Source organism: Labrus mixtus, chromosome 8 (genome assembly GCF_963584025.1).
Source record: "Labrus mixtus chromosome 8, fLabMix1.1, whole genome shotgun sequence".
In the NCBI taxonomy this organism is placed as follows: domain Eukaryota; kingdom Metazoa; phylum Chordata; class Actinopteri; order Labriformes; family Labridae; genus Labrus; species Labrus mixtus.
Window position 1 is genome coordinate 12,782,478 of NC_083619.1, and position 23,127 is coordinate 12,805,604.

Genomic DNA, 23,127 nt, shown 5'->3' on the forward strand with positions numbered 1-23,127 from the left:
TTTAATATGCCTCAGACCTTCTGACCAAATGCTCAATGTTTCATATGGTTAGACTGGGAAGATTCAAAGGTGGGTTGATTCAACATGTAGAAAAAATCAGATGGACTCTGCAGTTAAGCATTCAAATGAGCTCACACATACGGGACCCTCAGCTGACAGGACAAACATATTAACCATTTAAACTCTATTGTGCGTCAAAGGTCGTTTAAGACAAGTTATGTGCCTCTAGAACTTTATTTTTTTCATAAGAACATTTAATAAAGAAAAGTTGGTCATGTGCCAAATGGTCCTAAACTCATTTTAAACCCTCCAGTAGCCCACCAATCAGAACCAAATAGTTACACAAACATAGACAACATTAAACGACCATGAAACTTATTAATAATTGACCAGTTGCCCATGTAGCTTATCATAACAAGGCCTGGGTGCGGTTTACACATCGTCCCAGCCGCGCCTTTTCCTGTCACAGCGGAACGGTCGTGCGTAAGGACGGCGGGTCAGCTGATCAGAGGACCGGGAGGAAGCAGCCGAATCAGCGGGTGTGTAGAGTGGGAACCTACCGGATACTGACATCGGTTAGAACCTGGGATAACCGGGAGCAAAAGACCGGTGGCGTTCGTGAGAGAACTAGGGTAAGCTCACCTAAGTCGAAACGGTAACACGTTTCTCGTCAAAATGTATCAGGTATAGTCCGGTAAACGTTTCAATGCTAACATTAGCAATGTTAGCTGCCGCTCCGTTAGCTGACGTCAAGCCAGCAGCAGCAGGTTGAACGTAAACGGGAAGTGGGCGACTTGTTACCGTCAAAATAAAAGCATACAATTCCCAAATTGTACATTTTTTGAAACTGTCGTTATTGTCGAATATGTATTTTTTTATTCTTAATTTCTAATGTATAGTTGGTGAGAACAAGCTTAGTTGAATGTGAATTTATCGTCTGGCGGTGTCATTTTCTTTTTCACCGGAAGTCACTTTAACATCCTGCACGGCTGGTTTGCTGAACATCTCCGCCAGCTAGCCTGCTATCGTGAGCTAAATTAGCTAGCTATCCCTCACTCGGTGTATTCTCCATCACTTTGATATTACCTGAAGGTCAAGCACCCATCAATGCTGTAGCCACGTTACAATGTTGTAAAAACTAAGCATTACAAGCAAACATTTCTCTGGGAGGAGAGGAAAATGTGGAAATATAAGAAATGTATGAACGATAGGAAATGGCCCGAGTGAGCAGACATCTTGACTTCGGCCAATAAAACGAGAGATTAAACCCACTCGAATCGTGTGAATGGTTAATCACGACATGGGAATGTTAATATAGTGGGAAAATAAAATAATTTAACCAGTCTTGAGGACATGATGGTGTAATCTGAGCTCTCTAAACACCGTTTGTTTTAAATTGTCTGGCCTCTGTCTTAGAGGAATTTAAAGCATGTCCTTCATCCTCCCGGGTTTCCAGAAGCTTCATTCTTGAATGGGGACAAATCACTAGGATGTTTGTAATCTAGAAGTATTACTGTACTGCCTTTTAGATCAAATCGACTGTCTGTATGTTTGAGTCTTAATCTGGATTCTATTTAAAAACCCTGAATCTGGTGGTAAAATCAGCAGATTTGTATCTAACTACCTGGAGGCTGCTAATCTGGTGTTAATCTTACTTTGGAAAGAAACAAGGAATTGGCTGGGAGGGAGGTGGATTTAAAAAAAGATGATTAGAAGTGTATATATATTTATTTTTGCAGTGATGGTTAATGCATATACGTGTATTCACTTGCACTCTTCAAAAATGAGTCACTACCATGGTCCAGCTGCAGGGTATATTCAGATGGCAATAGTGGTATGTGTGTGTGTGTGTGTGTGTGTGTTAGAGAAAAAAAAAGGAGAGACAGGGAAAGCGGATGTAAGGGACAAGCGACTCCCTGTACTTGGTCCCCCTCACATTTCACTGCTTTCACTTCTCTATAACCCCTCTTTCCTCTCCCCTTTTTCCTTCCTGCCATCGCTCGCTCAATTTCTATCTCTTCTCAGGCGTGGTTTTGTTCCACCATGGCCAGTTGGGACTGAGGAGCCGCCACAATGATTGGAGGATTGTTCATCTACAACCACAAGGGGGAGGTCCTTATCTCCCGGGTGTACCGAGATGACATTGGGTATGTTTCAGACGAGTAATGCTCCTTTTAACATTTTCTACATTTTGGGTTTACTTGTTGTGTGTGTGTGTGAAAAGGTCCTGATCTCTTGGGGGGTGGACAGCTTGGGACTTATTCTTAGGGGATGAAAGAGGATTATGTCTCTCTAATTGTCATCGCCTCTGAAATTGGTCTAAAAATAGTTATGCCAAGATTACCTCAAGGACGATGACAAAAAAAAAATCAATATATGTATCTAGAATAAAATGTTCAAAGATTTGTGTTTCTTGATGATTTAAAAATAAGACTCACGATAAGTTAATGACACAATGCAGATGACAAAAATTGTCTCATATAGTTGTCCCAATGTAATGAGGTAATGATTCAGTTCACTCATGCTACCGAACCAGTTACTCTTATTTTTATATAAGCTGCAACTGTATGAAAACATCTTCCAAACTTTTTTAACTAATGTCAAATAAACTACTTTTTCTGGAGGATGGCATGAATAGATGCATTTTACTGATGTTTTCTTAAGGTAAATCAAATTGTAAAAAAAAAAAGCATGTTAAGAATGATTATTGTCTTTTAATGTCTCACTTAGCTGTACTCCAAAAAAGAGACTTCAACCATAAAATAGCTCAGGTAGTAGTCCTTACAAAAGCTCCAGAAAATCAAGTTTTTTTAAAGCAGAATTGTACTGATGTTTTAGATGCACAGCTGAAAGAACGAGATTTGGATTATTGCCCGAAAACTTTTGATTAACCACTTAGTAAAAGAAAATGTGGGTCAATGTTTGGTAGTTCACATGTTTCAAGTAAAAGGCTACCACATAAATCCACAAAGATGGCATTTGGTATGTAATCCAGAGTAACTCAGTTTGGTTTTCTTTCTATCCTCTTGATTATTTGTTCTATGTGAGATGTTGCTAATTTGATTGACCTGTGATGTAGGTCTCCATGCTTACATCCACACATTCTGTTTTGTGTAAACCCTTCAGCGAGTTGAAGGTAGGGAGGAGGAGAGGGGAAACTGTTTTTCTAGTGCTACTTCTGTGGGTACACATCAGCATTGCTGGGTCAGTGGGTTATAACATAACAGAAATAAAACATATAACATGCTGTATATAACGTCATCTCTTGGACAGTTTTTGTTGTAGCTGTGGAGTAAGAGTCATAGGGTAGACTACAGGAAATAGGCAGAAAGAGAATAGTACAATAATCTTAGAGCTGTTCAGTATTGCATCAAAGCAGACTGAGCCAATGAGACAGCGTTAAACACTGTTTGAATTAGATTAACCTGAGGTTGGCAGGTTTGTTTAAATGGAAGAGGGACTTGTGTGTACACGGATCTGTTCAATGTTTTGTCCTGCTTCCAGGCTGCAATTAGCGATGACATTGTGATTACTTTATGAACACTCCTTCCACGTCTAGCACCAGAACAATTACACTACAACCCAAGACTCTACATTATCCATTGTGGGAAAAAGAAGCAAATACAATTGTGTGAGGCTTTTCATTTCACACAATTATTGTTTTTTCCCCACATTTATCCATGTGATTACTTAGGGTGATCCTCCTTTTGCTGCCAGAGTGCAGAATGAAACCTGATAGTGGAGAAGCGGTCATGCAGTCCTCCCTCTCTATAATCCTCTAAACCAGGGTCGTCAAAATGATGGATATTTCAATTCCTTTTGATACCACATGCTGTGAATTGATACAACCTCCATTACTGTTATGTCCGATAGTATCAGTTAGAACTAAGCTAATGAAATAATCGTATTTGTCACCCAAGCTGCAGGAAGCAAAAGAGAGAGAGAGAGCAGATGTAGTCGAGACACAGATAAGAAGAGGAGAGAGTGAGGGCCTTGAAGCTGTGAAACAGAAATAAGATGTTACTTTCTGATTGTTTCACAGGGGTTACGCTCTAAAGAAGTTCTTGTTGTGTCCACGTATCTGTTCATTCGTGTGGGAATGTGCTGGATTTTGTTTGTCTGCAGCACTTGTTTGGGCATTTCAACATAGCTGTGTGTCTCTGCTCTGCTCTCTGTCACACCGGCTGCAGCCACAACACAACACAAACTGTTCTTATTCAAAGGTCGGCAAATACTGATATTTTGTCAAGTCCTTTTGGCATCTCAGACATGCACAAGTTACGTTTGTCTGAGGAGAGAGACAGTGATGGTCCCCAATACATATTTTATTTGTCCCGACCTTCAGACTGTTGAGAGGAAGCTTTAAACCATTGCACAATAACAGACGCCTGTAAAATGGGAACTAGACACCACCACACATTTCTACTGGATTATGAATAATTATTCAGAGGAGGTATTTTATTTTTGCTCTAAATATTATTTTCCAAGAAAATCCTATTTATTTTTCCTATATATATAAAACACATAATTGATTAATGAGCAATATCAATCTGCTGATATATTTCCCGAGCTTTAGTCTAGTTCTGTCACCATTCTAAACACCATGTTACTCACTCGGTCTGTGTACGTGAAGCACGAAAATGTCTCTTGTGCATTTTTGTCTCTCCTCTTCTTTTACATCATCCTATGTTTCCTCTCAATCCTCCGTATCACCATTTTCCTCCATCTGTCCATCTTGGCCCCTGTAGGAATAGGTAAGAGATACTCCAGCCTATCAAAGCATGACCCCTTCCCCTCTCATGGCCATCGCCAATCAATTACCCCCTTGAAAACCCTGAACTGCATGCCCATTGATTCCACAGCAGACCTTCCCAATACTTCCTATAAGCATGAGTCACCTGTCATGACATTTCAGTGTTAAATAAACCACTGAGCTACGACATAACAGCAAAACAATCAACGCCAACAAATTCAGCCACCAGAGCCTTAGAGATGCTAAGAAAACAGCGCTACCAGTGCTTAAGCATGTAGTCTGAGCATGGGATGATATGATGGGATGATATTTTCAACTTTTGATTCTGCCCTGATTATTTCACATCAAAAAAGTTAAGTTCTAGTATGTTGTGGGTTCTGATTGTCAAAGTTTATCCTTGACTTGAGAAAAGTAACGTAAGCCGTTTTCACAAGTGCATGCTCCTGAAATTCTCCTGACCTGGCTGTTCACATATGCACCTCCCAGTGGGAGACTGCCCCTCTGGGTCTCCTATGGCAATACCTGATGAAGTAAAAAATAAAAAAAATAAAAAAATGACGCAGACGAAGCAACACAGCGATATAATGGGAATATCTGCTTTTATGTCAATGCTACGTGTAGTTCAACGGAATCACAATGTCATAAAAAGAGCGGAGATTAACACTCTGGAGGACAGGAAACATGATGCAGGAGTTCAGTCACGTGCACAGTCTATGCACAGTGCACTGGTCACAGGATAGAATCATCACCACCCTCTCCTATTGGCTCAAGGTGAATTCTGCGGGTTATATCCTGCAGTGTTCTCCCATCAGCTCACCTGGACTTTATGTGGAACAAATACTAGGAGGCTGGCAGGAGAAAATCAGGATAAAGTCAGTGAAGAATTTGTCTGTTTGCGTTCACACATACAGCTCATACGGTGTCAGTTAGAAAGCCCAAAAAAACTGAACTGTCCAGGAGTTTTTTAAAGTGAAATAAGACATTCAAAGATATAGCAGAGTCATTCTTTCTTTTTTATCACTCTGACTACACAGACACTGGAGGCTTATTCATGGTGGGCCTGAGAGGAAAATAGCATGCAATCAATCGCAATTGAAAAAACAGTTGTACAATACACGTAGGAATCAAATTTGCATTACATGAACTAAGAAAAAACAAATAAGGCATTTCTAAGCTTCCTGAAATATTGTACCCTCATGGCCTCAAGGGTGTTTATAAAATGAACATGTTGACTTCCTAAACTGTCTCAGTTTTAACATTGAGATGCTTTGCAGACATCACAGAGATCTTCAGGCATATGTTAAAACGCTTTTGTAACAATTTCTTTTATTTTTTTATACATACAATCAGATGACAGTATCTTAACAATTATATAGATGTCTAAATAAAAGATAAAAGTAGTCTTTAATTCCACAGAGATCCACTTTCCAGAGATTACCTCTAGATTTTCTCTGAAGGATTTGGTATTCTTATGGGAACGTGCTGAATTCTTTGCCCTAAGCCTTCTTATTTTACACATTAATCAGGGCTGGGCTTTACAAAAGTATCAAGATTTAATCTATTCTTAAAGGTAAACTTTTTCACATTTGTTTAAAGATTCAATAGAACTAAATGTAACCTACACTCTTCTTTATATATGTTCAAATGGTTAAGTTCCCATGGAGTCCTGTTAGTTATTATAATACCGTTTGGGAGCCAACCTCACCACTGAGAGCGTTCACTACCCTCTAATTATCTCCATTTATACAAAACAATTTTTGTTGTGTTTTTCTGAATACACCAACACAGGCTGTGCTGTTCCTATTGTTGGAAATGTTTTGGTAATTGCAGATTTTTAAATGGCTGGATTCTGTTTTTCTGAACTGAATATTAAACATTTCTACAGGATGTCACAGGGTGTTGTTATCCAAACTGTCACTGTTATGTAAAACATTCTTTTAACTCTCAAAATGAATGCGTCTCCCCCCCCCCCCCTCACTTTCTCTCTTCTTCTGTTTTTGTCTCTCTCATCCTTCCTCCTGTCTCAGGCGTAATGCGGTAGACGCATTTCGTGTGAACGTGATCCATGCCCGGCAGCAGGTTCGATCCCCGGTGACAAACATCGCCCGTACAAGCTTTTTTCACGTCAAGCGCTCCAACATCTGGTTGGCGGCGGTCACCAAGCAGAATGTCAATGCTGCCATGGTGTTCGAGTTCCTCTACAAGATGTGTGACGTCATGACAGCCTACTTTGGCAAGATCAGCGAGGAGAACATCAAGAACAACTTTGTGCTCATCTACGAGCTCTTGGATGGTACGAGAAGATATTAGTTGTTTCTGTGTGAACTCGGTATCATTTTCCAAAATATACTGAGATAAATCGGACAACTGAGCAGCTCTGGAGCGTTTAGAGTCAGAACCAGATTATTGGGTTTTAATGGTGTACCTGAATTCAACTCATATTTCGATCTAAACACATTTTCCACTGACGTCCACGCTTAAGATGGAACACTCAACTTCAGTTTGACGTCGTACTGCTGAGTTTAATGTTTACAAATTGTTCAAAAGTGGTAAATCTTAGAAATGCTAAAAAGACAACACTTTTCCATTTTTTTCATCAAAAAAAAAAAAAAAAAAAAAGATTCTGAGAACCCAGACAGACATCGGGTCCTCTTTCAAGTTGAAAAGATCTTACATGATAACCCTTTAGCAACTGCCTGACAACAGCTGCCTTTAGTATTCCATCATTTGCTAGCTTAAAGTAGTGTTTTAATGTTGAGGGTTACAAGATATGATAGTACAGGCTTTAAATAAGTATCATATACAATACAACTGCAAACATTTGGGCGTATTACATGCTAACTTTCTAGCTTCTGGCAGCTAAGTCAGAACAGTTAATGTTACTGTTCAGCGTAATCCTAGCGAACACTACCCATTTCTAGTGAACTTCAATTGGGAAGTGGTTACCTCTTGACAAGCATTAACGAATGTGTAATAAAATATGTTGCTTGACCTTGAATTACAGCTGGTTGTTCCTCCAGATGTTATCAATCAGTTGTATTTTAAATTGATGATCAATTGAGAAACGGTGAAATAATAATAATTTTTCTACAACTTCAAACACGTCTGTTCAACCTGAGTGTGAAGTCAGACTGAAAGGGGCAGCAGTGTGGACATTTGTGTTTCAGAGCATGGTGATCCCAGCTGAAGTTTGTGTTTGTCCCCACAGTTGAAGGGTTATTGTTGTCCCGTCTTATCTCTTACCAACAGTCATCTGTTTGTGTTCATACAGAGATCCTGGACTTTGGTTACCCCCAGAACTCAGAGACCGGAGCTCTGAAGACTTTCATCACCCAGCAGGGCATTAAGGGACAGGTCAGTGAGACAAGTTTGCTCTCAAATCCAGAGATTAAAGGAATCCCACTAAGATGCCAGTTAATCAGGAACACTTAGCTAACACCCTCACTAACTGCCCTCATGGAGGATGTAATGTTAATTTTGGCGCTGTAGCTTGAAGTGGCATTGAATGTATCATGTAATTCATAGAACCCACGTATACCAGTGAGGGTTGACTACAAAAACAAACGCCTCTCATTGCAACACAGTTCCTCAAAGCAGATTCATGGTGTATAGTAATTTTATTAGATTGGGGTCTAATCTCTTTCTAATTCGTTTGTGTATCACAATCCATCAGATTTATTACTAGCAGCCGATAAGTACTCTCAACGTTTCATTACACTTGTAGTGCTGCAATAAATAACTATGTTATATTTGATTATTTTTATACTGACAGTGACTGCAAGTGACACTATGCTATTCAAAATAATCATTGTCCAAGTTCTTTTGATCTATGAATCATGCAGGAAAATGTAAATGCTGGATTTGCAGTCATTATTATCTCTGAGATTGTGAGGGGAAAGCCCTTCACCTAATTGGCACCTGCCTGCTGTATTTAGTAAATAAATGTGTATTTGTGTGAATACCTAAAAAATGCTTGGAAATAACATCCTTTTTTTTTTTCATTTTCCTCTGTTGTTTCCTCCAACTTCGATTTGTTCCCTTCAAACTCCAGCACCAGGTAATAAACAGTTCCTATCTTGAAAAAAGGCATTTCATCTGTCTATGGAGCCCTGTCATATTTGTTTCGCTCCCTCCCTGTAGTGCTAATGATCTCCTTTTCATAGCTTTCTTTCTCTCGTCAGTCTGTCAGCCCCCTCCCTTTGTCAGTAGTGATACAGTTTCTCTGCCTGTCCTGCAGACAAAAGAGGAGCAGTCTCAGATCACCAGCCAGGTGACGGGGCAGATCGGCTGGCGCCGAGAGGGCATCAAGTATCGACGCAATGAGCTTTTCCTGGACGTACTGGAGAGTGTGAACCTGCTCATGTCGCCTCAAGGTCTGTTTTAAGTGGCCGCACAAACTGGGTGGGGGGTTTTCTGACATGCATGATTTATGGAAACTGTTTCACTCTGAACAATAAGTAGTTGTAACAATAAGACAGTAGTTCATTTCTGAAGGGGTTGTGTTAATGTGTAGATCGATTATAGTTATCATTTAAGAATAATGCAAAGCTTTTATTTTACCACATGCATTGAGTAAATTCTCATGAAAAGAGAAAGTGTTGTTGAGTTTATAGAATTGTTAAAATAATGATATACATATATTATGGTTATATTTTACATCCATCCATTTTCCATTTTGGTGTCACGGGGGAGATGGAGGGGCAAGAGGTGGGCTACACCCTGGACTGGTCGCCAGTCAATCACAGGATATTATACATATCAGATAAAGGCAATATAAGAGTTTCTTATGATTGCTGTTTTGTTTATTTTACGTTTGCCTAATTCAAACTTCCATTCTGCTCCTTTTAAACACCACAAGACAAAATAATAAATAAAATAAGGGTAATATATATTCTGGTCAATTTTAGACTCTTGAGTCACTTTTTTTTGTCCTCTCCTCTCCAGGCCAGGTCCTGAGCGCTCACGTGTCGGGCCGAGTAGTGATGAAGAGCTACCTGAGCGGGATGCCTGAGTGCAAGTTTGGCATGAACGACAAGATTGTCATCGACAAGCAGGGCAAGGGAGGAGCGTCTGATGATGCAGGGAAGAGGTGAGGAGGGTCTGCTGACCACAAACCTATTATCTGAAATCAGCCGTATTCTAATGAGGGAGTCTAAACTACATAAATTTGATAACTTGCTTTCAGTTTTTTTAATGGAGAATGTTACTTTTATATAATTTCCAACTTGACCCAATGAAGTAAATTGTTGAATGGACATATTTAAAGACCACCTTGTCTGTTAGCCCCTTGTCTGTTTCAATGAGTGTTGTCTTGCTGTTTACAACAAGACAGGCTTTACTATTTATTTATTTTTCTTTCCTTTTGGATGCATCTCTCCTTTCTTTCCCTCTCTTTCTTTTCTATGTGCCGTACCTCAGTGATTTAGGGGGAGGAAGGTACAGTACTGACAGAGTCCTCACCCTCTGCCATATCAACACACACATATACAGACACACTCAAATAACACACCTGTCATGTCAAAGCCTTTAAGTACATCCCACCACACTCAACACAAATCTTTAATGTTCTACCCAGTGGTTGTTTTCCTACTTTGTGTTATGGTTGGTTTGTGTTATTTCCCTGCACCTTCCTGCTTGACTTTTAGCTCTTTGCTCTAAACACTTAACAGGGTTGTGTGTTTTTTATTATTATTATAAAGTAGTCATTTTCATGTTTTAATTAGAAACACAACTGCTTATATAAAGACATACAATGTGTACTTATATGTTTGTTTGTATTATTCTTTTTAAATATGGGCATTAGTTGAGGGAGAGTAGTAGTTAATCTTTTTTAATTATGTTAGAAAATATGTGTAATCATGAAAAGTGTCTCTGTGTCCGTGTCTCTGGTATGTTTTTTTCTACCCCCAGTGGGAAGCAGTCTATAGCCATCGATGACTGCACCTTCCACCAGTGTGTGCGCCTCAGTAAGTTCGACTCGGAGCGTAGCATCAGCTTCATCCCCCCTGATGGAGAGTATGAGCTCATGAGGTCAGTGGAAGGAGTTTTTAAATCAGAATTTTAAAATGTAAACTTCACTTTTATGAAGCTGTGCCGGCAAGACAAGAGCAAAGAGACTCGAGCAAACCTTTATAACATGCTTGATTGTCTACTGATGACCTGAGTGTTTCTGTGTAAACTGCTTGATAAACTTTGAACAAACTGTTTTTCCCTCTCCCCACCTCCTGCAGGTATCGCACCACTAAAGACATCATCCTGCCGTTCCGGGTCATCCCTCTGGTCAGGGAAGTTGGTCGCACTAAACTGGAGGTTAAGGTGGTTATCAAGTCCAACTTCAAACCCTCACTGCTGGCCCAGAAGATCGAGGTAGGCCCCTATAGACTTACCATGATAAAGAGTTTACATGGTGACACATGCAGCAAGCAGATTATCCTCATGTTCCAGCTAATATATGATCAAATGTAATCCCATTGCCCTCATTAACATTATACCCTCCTCAGGTGCGTATCCCAACACCTCTTAACACCAGTGGTGTGCAGGTGATCTGTATGAAGGGAAAAGCAAAGTACAAGGCCAGTGAGAACGCCATTGTGTGGAAGTGAGTAGTAGCTCTGTCTGTATATTCATAACACACAACCAAACTCATTTGAATGTTCCCTATGACAAGTTAATGATTAACTGCTTCTCTCGGGTGTCTTTGTTTGTTAAACTTTACGTATGTACTTACTCTCATAAGTATTCAAATAAGTTTGTTATAGCTGAAACCTTTCCTCGTTTGTGTTCAGGATCAAGCGCATGGCAGGAATGAAGGAGTCACAGATCAGCGCTGAGATTGAGCTGCTGCCGACCAACGATAAGAAGAAATGGGCCAGGCCTCCCATCTCTATGAACTTTGAGGTCAGAATGCATTTCTTAATTCAGTCTCTGCCTTTCTCTCTCTCTCTCTCTCTCTGTCTCTCTTGCTTCAGCAAATTACAAGACAGGACTATTGTGAGTGTGCCCTAAAATACATTTTTTCCATGAAGTTTCTGAAACTTTTTTGTTAGAAACATTTTTTCTAAGTTAGCTTTACTGCCTGATTAAATTGGAGATTTTCTGTTTGCTCAATGCACAGCTGAGCAGAACTTTGCAGCTCAGCAAATGGACTAGGGATTTAATGTGATCCCAGTATCAGTAGTGCAAATCCCAGCCTGCTTACCTCATACACTTCCTGTCTGCCTGTTTTTTCACAATCACAGTCAGAACCAGCAAACAGGTTTGGCCTACAGCTCCCAGCATGCCCTGACGTGTCTTAACCGTCCTTCTCTGCAGGTTCCTTTTGCTCCCTCTGGGCTGAAAGTGCGCTACTTGAAGGTGTTTGAGTCCAAGCTCAACTACAGTGACCATGATGTCATCAAATGGGTTCGCTACATTGGCCGATCCGGCATCTACGAGACCCGCTGCTAAAGTTCAACCCCAGCCAGGCAGCGAACTGACCACTTTTTCCTCCCATCTATCTTGTTAAGATTTTTTTCTTCTGCCCCCTTCCTACTTTGTCCGTCCCCTTCCCTCAATCCTATTAGCTTCTCTCATACACCCCCTTCTCCACCCCCACCTCCACCCTTACTCCTTCTAACTAGGTGTTGGAGATTGAATTTACATCCTTAAAAAAAAGAAAGAAAAAAAGTATGATATAATGCACAGATATATGCAAAATGTGAACCATTGTATCATATATATCTCGTAGTGATGAGTTAACCTGTAAACCAACTGGTGTCTGAGGAAAAAAAAAACAAAAAAAAAGACGAGCAACACAGGTGGGGACCAGGGGGAGAGGACTGGAGACGGTCTTTAAAGGACATTGTGTTGTGTTTATTCAGTGTTATTGTTCCACTATCTACCCTCCAGTAACGTTAGAAGCTCCACAAGTCCTGAGTTAATCTCTGGTAAAGATGATTTGTAGCTGTTGTGGTTAAAAATGAATCCTGATATAGTTCCTGTGTATGAACTTTTGTCTCTGTAGAGTTTACCCTTCAAATTAAGATGCATTGTCTGATTCTGTATTGTAGACCTGATTGATATTTGATCTGTGTTTGTGGGAGGCGGTCATGTGGATCAAAAGTGTCATTTCAAGATCTCTGTAAAGGAAGCAAGGAAAGAGGACAAACCAATAGTGAGCGAGCTGTTTTGTACTAAATGGAGAGCATTGTTCCCTTGCTATTTTTCCATTATTAGTAAAGTATAAACACAGGGGAATCATTCCAGACAGCTTTGAGGTTTGACCTTCATCTTGATAAGTATCCTGAAATTTCCTTCACTAAGATCAACTGTCACACTATTTTGATTTTGAGAAGCTCTGGGCAAATCTTGCAGTGGGAGTGTATGCAGCGAGGTGAGGTCTCCCCCTGGTGTTCGCCTCGTCACTGTCCGCTTCTTCATGTTTGTAGCCCTGGTGACCGTTCTGTCCAATAAAATCTGACTATGTAACCAACCTGGCATCCTGTGTGTATTTTCATTTGGCTCGAGGTATTGTAGGTTGTTGAAATGCTATTGGTACTATTTCCTTTTGCTTTATTTTAAGAAGGAGGAGGGGTTCAGGAACAATGGATTTGCTGAGACATTTGTTAAGTTTCATCCAGTTCATTCACTGGACAATTGTAACAAAATTTTTAAATGAAACAAAGCTAAGCTGCATGGCTCTGAAAGAATCAATGCACGTAGCAGAAAGCAACTGTAGGATAACTTAAAGTTAATCCCAAACTATTTTATTAGTTGCTTAGTATTTGGGTTGTTGAATAAAGATTCTGACTCTGATTCTCGCCCTCTGAAAGTAAACTAAGTTCTTGACAAAAGACACTTTCACAATTTTTGAGAATAAACTAAATAAATTAAGAAAACAATCCAGAAATAAGGAGGGGAAATAACAGTCAAGTCAAGAAGTGCTTTGGCCAACATGTTTTAATACATTTTTCCTGTCTTGCTCTTCCTCTACATCCAGGACATAAAACAAAGAAACCCCAAACAGTAAATAGAACATTGATTAAAACGCTTACTGTTAAAAACATTTATATTTGTATCTTGCGGTTGTGGCTGTCATTGGCTTGCCACTGAAGTTTTTCTCCCACCATGAACTTGTGCTGTGGACTTGCTGTAAATGAGAAGTTCACGCTGATTTAAAGGAAAAGATTCCACAAGAATCGAGACGAGGCTTCCAGAAAGTAGCTTAGCACCAAGATCAAGGCTGGATTTCTCTGCAAATTATACTACTTTTTCACTTAATACCAAAAGTTGGATTTTATACCTGTGGGTAGTGATTTCCCACCTCAACATCTGATTTTTCACACGTGAATAGAGGGAGTCTTTGTCCCTGCAGCCAAGATCAACTTCTACAACAAATTCTTTAAAGAAGCAGAGCTGAGAACACATCAATCTGACATTACAACATTCATATTTGAGTTGACTGACAGTGATGCGTTACATCTTCTGATCACCTGTGAAGGTTCATTTTATGATTATACAGGAGACACAAGAACTGCTGTATCATTGAAGATGCACACACAAACAGCCGTAAAAGCTCAAATATGTGACCCAGTCACATTGCATCAGTGCTGCAACAATGGCTCTTTTCAGGAAGAGGAAAAATACATGAACTTTGTGCTCATCTTGGAGAGAAAAAAAAAGGGAAGGAGGTAGCTATAAACAGTAAATGTTGATCTGGATTTTCACTGATGCATCTACAGAAACTGAATCACTCAAACCACTCAGTGTTTTTACATCTGCCAATCAACACTTGACTGAAGATTTGGAAATGTTTTGGGGACATGCTTTTGTTTTGCCTTCTGTATGCTACAGGTCTTATTCATCCACTGATCAAAATGATTTAATTTCTCTTAAAAAGTAGGGTATTTAGACAGTTCTCAGGTCACCTTGACAAGGTCATTCTTTCTACTGTGATTGCATGTAACAGGTAGTTGTTTCCCTACAGGCCGAGATGACGCAGCATCTCCCTTACAAAAAATATATAAAAACTCCTTCATCCTTACTCATGCTGATTCACTGCTCAGCCTGTAAAGCACTTCTAAACAGGGATCATAACGAATACTATCTGTACAGAACTAAAGAAAGGAAAGAAGAAATCTACAAAAATAAGTTTTTCTACATTGAAATGGGTTATTCTTGCATGACTTTCTTAAATGCCACAAGAAAGGCGTCCAGTTTCAAATGAGTCCTCCAACGAGTCTTCCAAGGACAAGGATTTTGTCAGCAGACATGATCCTTTAAAAGCAAACTCATTAAGTCAAGACAAAGCTGAACCCAGGTCTGTCAATAGGTGGAGCATGTTGACAGAAGACATTTCAAACATGCCAACACAGGAGCTTGCACGCACAAACATGACATGCACACACAGACACAAACAGCCCCAAAGCAGGCGGACAAACATGAGAAAATGCAGCTGTTTAGAAGACGCTTATCACTTGACTCCCAGATTCAGCTCAGATTGTGATCTGAAGTTTCCCGTTATTTAAAAAAAAGAAAAGTTGGTTTGTTGTTAGTATGAGTAGAATGAAAGTCTATCATTTAGATGTCCAGTTTCTGACCTGCTCTGAAAATCTTCCCTACAGAGATATTCACCAGTGCCTCTACGAGGTAACCTATCCAACACCAAACTTCATGTGTGGTTACTGTGGGTTAGGGTTAGAGCCCTCCCACTGAAGAAAGCCGTGCCAAAACAATGAAAACAAACTTCTGCCTCACTACAACGTCACCCTAACGCCGCATATAATCCCTAGTGACGATAAAGAACAAAAAAAAACCTCAACATTAAAAGTGACTGAGATAAATGAGACGTATCTTTCAAAGAACTTAGGTGACTAGTGGAAACTTTTACTGTTACACGAAAACAAAAACTCCCAACAAAATCATTGGGAAACTGGCTGCTACAGTTAGAATGAAACTGAAGTGTTAACTAACAAAGTAAAATCATAAACCGAGAAAGAAAAAGGAAGCAGGAGCTTGGTGAAAATTGCTTTCCTCGATAGCTCAGTTTACTGGTACAACTGACTGCGGCCCAGAGAAGAGTGAAGAAGTCAAACGCTTTTAGTTTTCGTCCTCTTCGTCATCATCGTCATCGCTGATGAGGTATCCACGGGCTCCGCTGTGGTGGGACGGAGGCGAGGGAGGTGGAGAGGTCTTGGTGAAGAAGGGGAGACGGAAGGTGGGAGAAGGGGAGCGCTCCTCTCGGGTGGGGCTGCTGTTGGGGCTCTGCCTGGGACTGATGGCCTGCAGCATGCGGCCTTTTCCTTCTTTCAGCATGTGCTTCTGTGGAGGCGGACAACATGAAACGTTTATCTCTAATATCAACTAGTCCACAGGATAAGGTCAAAACAGTCCTTCAAACAGTCTGACATCAAAGCTCTGCCACATGTTTGTAATGACCTTTATATCATTTCAGCTTTGTCTGAACGCAGACCTTGAAGAGGGTTAAGCAATAAAACCCAACAAGTGTTTCAATCCATAACATCTGCAATATCTGAAAAGCTGTTAAAAGCCTAGCTTAGCGTAAGACTGGAAACAGGATTGCGTCTTTCTAAAACCACTTAACACGCCGACACATGGGTACACATTTCATGACGACAAAATCATTAAATAGATCCTGAAGATACAGTAAGCCTTTATATTTTACAGCAGTATTAACCTTTATCTTGTTCAGTGTAGTTTTCGTTTGTACGGCTAATAACAAGGGACTATCATTTACAGAGCGTCTCCCATGACGAACTATGAAAAGAATTAGACATGGTTATGTATCAAACTTACTTGAATCTCAGCAAGAAAGTGAATTAACTTATTTTCCAGAAGTCCAATTCCAACTTTCATAATTAAAGTTTGATTACAATCAAATTGTACTGAAACATTATCAGCTGGTCTTTGTTCATAACTTAAAAGAAGTAAAAATGGAATTCACAGAATTTGTGTCAGCATACCAAAGGTGTTGAGGATGATTAACACCTTTTGGGACCGTTATATGACTGTACAGGTATGAGCCACTGACTACTTGAAGGTAAAATAAACAGAGGTGGAAAAAGTGAATGCACTGAAAGGCTTACAGGTATATCTGAAGTCTTTGTTGTGAAGGTCAGGGTTTTGTCAAAGTCCTTAACGAGCTTGTCAAGCCCTGAACAAGTCACCATGTGCCCCTCAGTAACTTATATTTCATTTTATAATTTCAAATAGAGTAACAACACTATATTAAGAGCTCTACTAAAGTTCACTCGAAGGGATCATTTTTAGTGGCTCTTTCAAAATAAAAACAGTGATTAAAGACCAAACAAAACCAACATCCTCACCAGAGCTCCCTCAGGGCCAAACATCTGCAGGAAGTTGCCGATAAACTCCCTGGATTTCTCCTCCCATTTCTGGATGAGGTCGATGCTCTTCTCCTCCACCTTCTGGACGAACTCTTTGCTCTTCTCCTCCACATCACGGACCTTCCTCTTCACCTTGTCTACACGCTCCTGCAGGTGGTATTTCTTCTCCTGAAAATATCAAGAGCAGCAGGGGTTACAAATTAGAAAAGAAGAAATGAACTGTCAAATGTCAACATGAACGACCAGACAAACTAACAACGCATTTTCACTGCTAACAGCTTGGGGCTCTCACTGCTCCACTTTCTTGTTTTTTGTTTTTTTCTCTAACCCTGACACAGATCATCCAGATTTAAGTCTCATACATTTATGAAGCTGACGTTGAGCTCCTTGGCTGTGTATCCTCTCTGCAGGTTACGTCTGACGTACACATCGTAGTCACGGACTATGCGCGTGATGATGTCAGAGGTGGAGATGCCCTCTGTCCGCTGGGTGGGAGCGAACATACCTGACAAGAACAGAGAGGGGTTCATTGAGAAGAAAAGGTTACCAGATACAGGTGAATGAATAAGAGGAAAAAAAACGAGAAAAGGAACAAAAATGCAGTTTGAATGTATTCATGTAATCAAAGAAACTTTTTCAAACAAGGCAGATTCTTTTTAGTGTGTTTGACAAATCATTCTTTCCTTGATGTCCTTTATTTGACCCACAACAGCCATGAGTATGTTATTTGACCCACAACAGCCATGAGTGTGTGTGTAAACATTGTGTGGCTGCCTGCAGTGATTTAAGTTCCCAATAATCCTCTGCACTAACCCATATTCCATTCAAAGTTCAGCCGTCTAAAAAAATGAATCAAAATTCTTCCAAAAGATAGCATTATTCTGTTTCCTATGTGAGCTGAAGCAGCAGTAAATACTGAACCATATCTTGTAATCATGTGTGCACCACTCTACTTCTCTTGGTTACTTTTACACTCACCAGCTTCCTTGATGTGTTTGTACACGTCGTCACTGCCCGCTGAGATGTATGGGATGTCATCATGGGCCACAAAGTCAATCTGGAGAGGTCATTTCAACAAACATCAACACACTAGAATCGAAATTCCAGATTTAAAATACATATAAATTAGGGGGACATTTTTAGAAAAACAGGAAAAAAAAGACTACAAGGAATCTCAACTAAAGAGTTCCGTAAATGCAAAAGAGTCTCTAAATGATCATTATTATTTTTATAGAATTCTGTGTAATCCACTCACGCGATGTCTTGCGAGGAACTCTGGCGATAACGTCCAGGGAGCGTTTCGCACTACTTCATCTACATAGCGGCAGTGTCTGATAGCATCGTAGCGCTCGTCCTCGTTCATCACTGTGAAGCCCTTGTATTTGTGGGTCAGGTCATCACTGCACACTGGAAATGATTGTTTAAAAAGGATATTAACAGAAACACTCACCCTAAGGCAATGGTGCTGAATCCTCAACCAAAAAGTATCAAAAAATATTCCAGGAAAGCACAGAAGTATCTTCAAAATCCTCTTTGATTTCCAAAATAAAAGTGGATATTTAAGATATGTATTTAAAATGCCTTTTCCACAAATTCATTCTAACCATTATTGTCATTGTTTTCACTAAACAGGGACGTGATTGACAAAAGGACAATAAAGCAGGATACGGTTCTTGTGTTTCTGCACTATTTTTAAGTCTGAAGAATTCTTATAGCTTTAGTTTTATACAAGTTTATTGACAGACAGAGCACCCCTCGTAACCATAGTCACTCAGTCCCACCTGTCTGCCTGCACACTAAAACATAGAAGTGCAAGAGAGAGAGAGAGAGCTGCTGACTGACATTTCAAGCAGCATGCATGGAAATAAATGACACCGTCCTCCTGATTATACTGTTAAATAACACACTTTTTTAAATTGCTGACATCCTTGCCGACATGATCCCCTCCCTCTGTTTTTTCTTTACCTGTATGCTTCTTCTCCTTTGACAATATTTATCATTAGCATGGTTCAGAAAGTTGCAAAATACAAATCCTTTTTTAAAAAGTTAAACTCATGATTCAGTCACCACAACAGGCGAGCCTCATGTAGGAAGGCCTGTTATCAATGTCAAAATATACTTGTAAACATCTCAGTAATCTTTTCTCATTGTGTGATAGTCACTGTAAGTCCTCTATCTTTGATCTACATGTCTGAATGCATCAGTCTTGTCAGGTACTTACCTCCAACAATTAGGTGTGTATTTGGGAACAAGCATTTGGCCTGCATGAGTGCTCTGGCATGACCTGAGTGGAAAACATCGAAAATTCCATCTGCATACACCCGCACTGGTCTGTTAGCTGAACAAAGAGAGACGTAGTGAGACAAGCAGGAATAACAGTTTTATTCTGTTTGGACAAGATCTAATATTACACTTATTTGTTTATATATATCTGAGTGAACTGGACAGTAACAGTGCTGTGAAAAAGAATTTCCCCATGGGGAAAATAAATTCTAAAGTCTAACTGAAAACTGAGAAGTTTTCCAATTGATGTTGGAAAAAAAATAATTTATAGGAGAAACACTAGAAGAAAGTTATTCTGAGATTTGTAAACCAGGCTGGACATTTTTTAGAGAAAGGCATACAGTATCAACTGAAAGAGTGAAGCAATAAGACTCACATGGTGTTCCCCTCTTGGCCTCCTCCATGCTGACTCTCTCATAGGGTTTACCATCAGCTGGCTCTAGCTCATCTGCAAAAGGTGCGGGGTGCTTCAATCCCTAAAAGACCAACACAAAAGGAAAGATTTTAGTCATCAACAAAGTTTACTATGCATGCAGGCACCTTCTTATGTGAACATAAAGTGTTTATCATAACATTTAGAAAAGTTTCAAACCAACAATAGCCAACAAATGTTTGACATTTAAATTGATGGTTTAACTGAGGGAACTTTCCCTCCTCCTTTCAGTATATCACAGGCATGTAAAATAATGGTGGGCTCAGGGGAGCATTGGGGTGATAGTCACAGTGTTGAATGCATCTATGATGATGCAGAATACATTCATGTAACACATTCCTCAAAAGACAGCTGACTCACCACAGTACATCTGGGGACTTTACCAAGCCTCTCTCCCTCCTCAGTCTCCCCGTTGGAGCCATCTCTTCTCCTCTTTCTGGACATCAGCAGTCCGCTAGAGCTTTGAGCCTCCATCTGTGTCAAACGACAAGCAAAGGCAAATAAAACACAGTTTAGTTCAAACACACCATACACTGCATTGACCTCTTCTAGTTTAATTTGAAAGAGAATCACTCTAATTAAGTCACCCAGATATACTTTAGTTTGTAACATATGCCCACATTCTGGACGTGAACTGTATGTTACATAGTTAGCATTATATAGTATACAGTGCTGACAGACTGTAAATCTAGACAGGAAGGTTATGTGCAGATGAGATGACATATACTGACTCAACTTTGACCTAGTAACGGTGACAGAGTGTCAGCTCAAGGAAAAACGACTGTCACTGGATCAAAAACTAGTGGATTTCAACAGCAAACATATAAAGGTCAGCTGGAAATTAAAAATACCACCTGTTGATACATGAAACCATTTTCTCTATCACAGAAAAATGTACCTGAACTTCATACTAATTCTGACCAATTGCAGTTCTGAGAAGATTTTTGAGAGGGGGAAAAAAGCTCATTTGTAGGTTTTTAAGAAGTTCATCATCAAGGATATCTGTACAAGTCATGATATAAAGAAAGACAGAAAAATAACATTTTTGTTCATTGGTTAAACTGCTGGTGAATAGAACATCAAAAACAAAACAATATAAATGAAACCCATTGTCTTCCGTCTAACACTCAGAAACCATAAGACAGTTTGTTCAAACATTAATAATGAGGAAAGCAGTGATTCTTCACCATTGCAGAAGTAAGAACAAACACATGTTAGTTCTTGATTAAAAATGACAGATTCATAAATTATCATACAGATTCATTATTGACACCTACAGAGAGTAACAAATATATATATTTTTTTAAACAGAAAGAAGTTCAATGACCGGTGTCTTGGTAGGGTCTATAAGTGTCCTCTGTGTATCCAGGAAGAACAAGACTGAAACTTTAAAAAGTTGTTGAACATTAAGATCACATTACATACACTCAATAGAGTTTCAAACACTTTCAACAGCGATGATGTACCACCTTATCTTAAAAATGATGGAACATAAAAAACTACGGCTTATGTCCTATTACAAGGGTTCCTGTGTTATGGGTTCAGGCTCCTCTGCCCCATTCCTCACATTCCATCACGCCATTTAAAATTGAGCAATCAGGTCACAAAAGGGAGGGGCCCTTCATTTTTTCATTTTATAACTTTGCCACTTCTTTAACTTGTGATTAACTTTCGCTAACTCTGCTGCATCACCAGTTATGAAAGTGTGACTCGCTACAAGGAATAACAGGCAGAGCAGTGCGCACAATCCAAATGGTGACAGATACCTGATCCAACACTGGGCACTGGTACAAGAAGCGCCCTGCCTCTTTCTCTCTCGGTTAACAGCTGAGCAGGGAGGGTGAAATCCCTGCAGGGCTCTCACACACTGACAGAGAAGATTTACATGAGCAGCACATGTCATCATAAGTGGAACAGGTTGCTATAATAAGCAAGCAACAAAAGGACAGGGCCGAGTCTTGCATAACCAGATGATTTGTTACAGTGGTTCATAGTATATTCGCTGCAATCTTCTTAGGTAAGACAATGTCTCAAAAATTGCAATGTGGGGAAATTGTTTAGTAAATTGCTTCTTCATTGTCACCAATAGTCATAACACATGTTCTCTTAACAATCATGTGGATATCAATCAATCAATCAATCAATCAATCAATCAATCAATCAATCCATCAATCAATCAATTTTTATTTGTATAGCGTCAACTCATAACAAGTGTTATCTCGAGACACTTTACAAAAAGCAGGTAAAAGACCTTACTTATTGCTATATTACAAAGATCCGGCCTATCCATCTATAGATATAAGAGCAGCAGATCCTCACATCTGAAAAGATGGCACCAGAAAATGTTCAAGATTGCTATATGAATGGTATGATCAAAATAGTTCAAAGATCCGCTAATTTATTCATCAACTAGGTGTGTCCACTGTCCACAGCTTTATTGACATTACGAAGTCAATGTGTGAACGAATTTGGCAATAACACGAGAAACTGGTTCCAACTTAAGAGGAAATAGAGATGCAATAACAGGACACTGGTGTGTTGTGTTATTTTGCTCAATGATAATCTACCTCGAAACACACACAAAAAAGAAAACAGCATTTTAGAAGTTGGGCCATTTGTGATCCTTTCCCCGGCACCCTGTTGGTTACAGCAACACTTTGATGACCTCTGGCTCCAGCTGCACATTTCACAAAATGTTCTCATGTCTGCGCTCCAGATAACTTCACAATGTCGTAGGCGAGGTCACATCACAAAAACAGTATGTCAAGAGTAATAACACAAGAAACCAGTGACTGAACAGCTGACAGAGGAGTTGATATGTTACTGGTGACACTGGTTGTGCAGCTATCTTTCTAAACTCCAGCACACTGGACGCTTTTGCACAGAGCTTTAAAAATCAATATGTAACCCGGCTAGTTACGTCAGCTAACAGTAGATTGCTAACGTCAGCCAAGTTTCTGCTTACTTACCGATTACTCTTTTTTCCTGTAAACTGCTTTGCAGGAGTGGGAGGATTCCTAGCCTCGCACGGCCAGTACCCAGCTAGCTATCAGCAAAAAGCCAGCTTACGCTAGTATCTACCGTCAGATGCTAAATAGCGCGCTAGCTGTCCAGCTTTTGGCTAACTGTAGCCTTTAGCTCGCTGGTTAGCAGCAGCGGTAAATATAAACGATCCTGTTTGTCAGAGTCGCTCAATCTGGTCGAAAACTGCCCCGACCCGACGGAGTAACACAAATTCAGCAGTGACAGCTTGTACTACAACGCTGACAGGTCAACTATACAAGAACTACAAAACTTCGAACTTCCTCAGAGGA

At 39.9% G+C, this 23,127-nt stretch overlaps 2 protein-coding genes across 2 annotated transcripts; one reads left to right on the forward strand and one right to left on the reverse strand.

Moving 5' to 3' along the window:
* The first annotated feature begins 471 nt into the window (after positions 1 to 471).
* LOC132978981 (AP-2 complex subunit mu-A-like) lies at positions 472 to 13,223 on the forward strand. The gene is made up of 13 exons (XM_061044392.1): positions 472 to 632; positions 2,026 to 2,147; positions 6,781 to 7,046; positions 8,025 to 8,107; positions 8,805 to 8,810; positions 8,991 to 9,126; positions 9,698 to 9,842; positions 10,172 to 10,189; positions 10,664 to 10,783; positions 10,984 to 11,119; positions 11,254 to 11,351; positions 11,539 to 11,650; positions 12,065 to 13,223. Exons 2-13 carry the CDS (start codon positions 2,074 to 2,076, stop codon positions 12,197 to 12,199), a joined length of 1,329 nt encoding a protein of 442 aa, XP_060900375.1. The 5' UTR covers positions 472 to 632; positions 2,026 to 2,073; the 3' UTR covers positions 12,200 to 13,223.
* Positions 13,224 to 13,672: 449 nt separating this feature from the next.
* pcyt1aa (phosphate cytidylyltransferase 1A, choline a) lies at positions 13,673 to 23,127 on the reverse strand. The gene is made up of 9 exons (XM_061044394.1): positions 22,783 to 23,127; positions 20,174 to 20,287; positions 19,757 to 19,856; positions 19,319 to 19,435; positions 18,353 to 18,504; positions 18,076 to 18,154; positions 17,460 to 17,602; positions 17,077 to 17,265; positions 13,673 to 16,051 (listed from the first exon to the last, which is right to left on the reverse strand). Exons 2-9 carry the CDS (start codon positions 20,285 to 20,287, stop codon positions 15,830 to 15,832), a joined length of 1,116 nt encoding a protein of 371 aa, XP_060900377.1. The 5' UTR covers positions 22,783 to 23,127; the 3' UTR covers positions 13,673 to 15,829.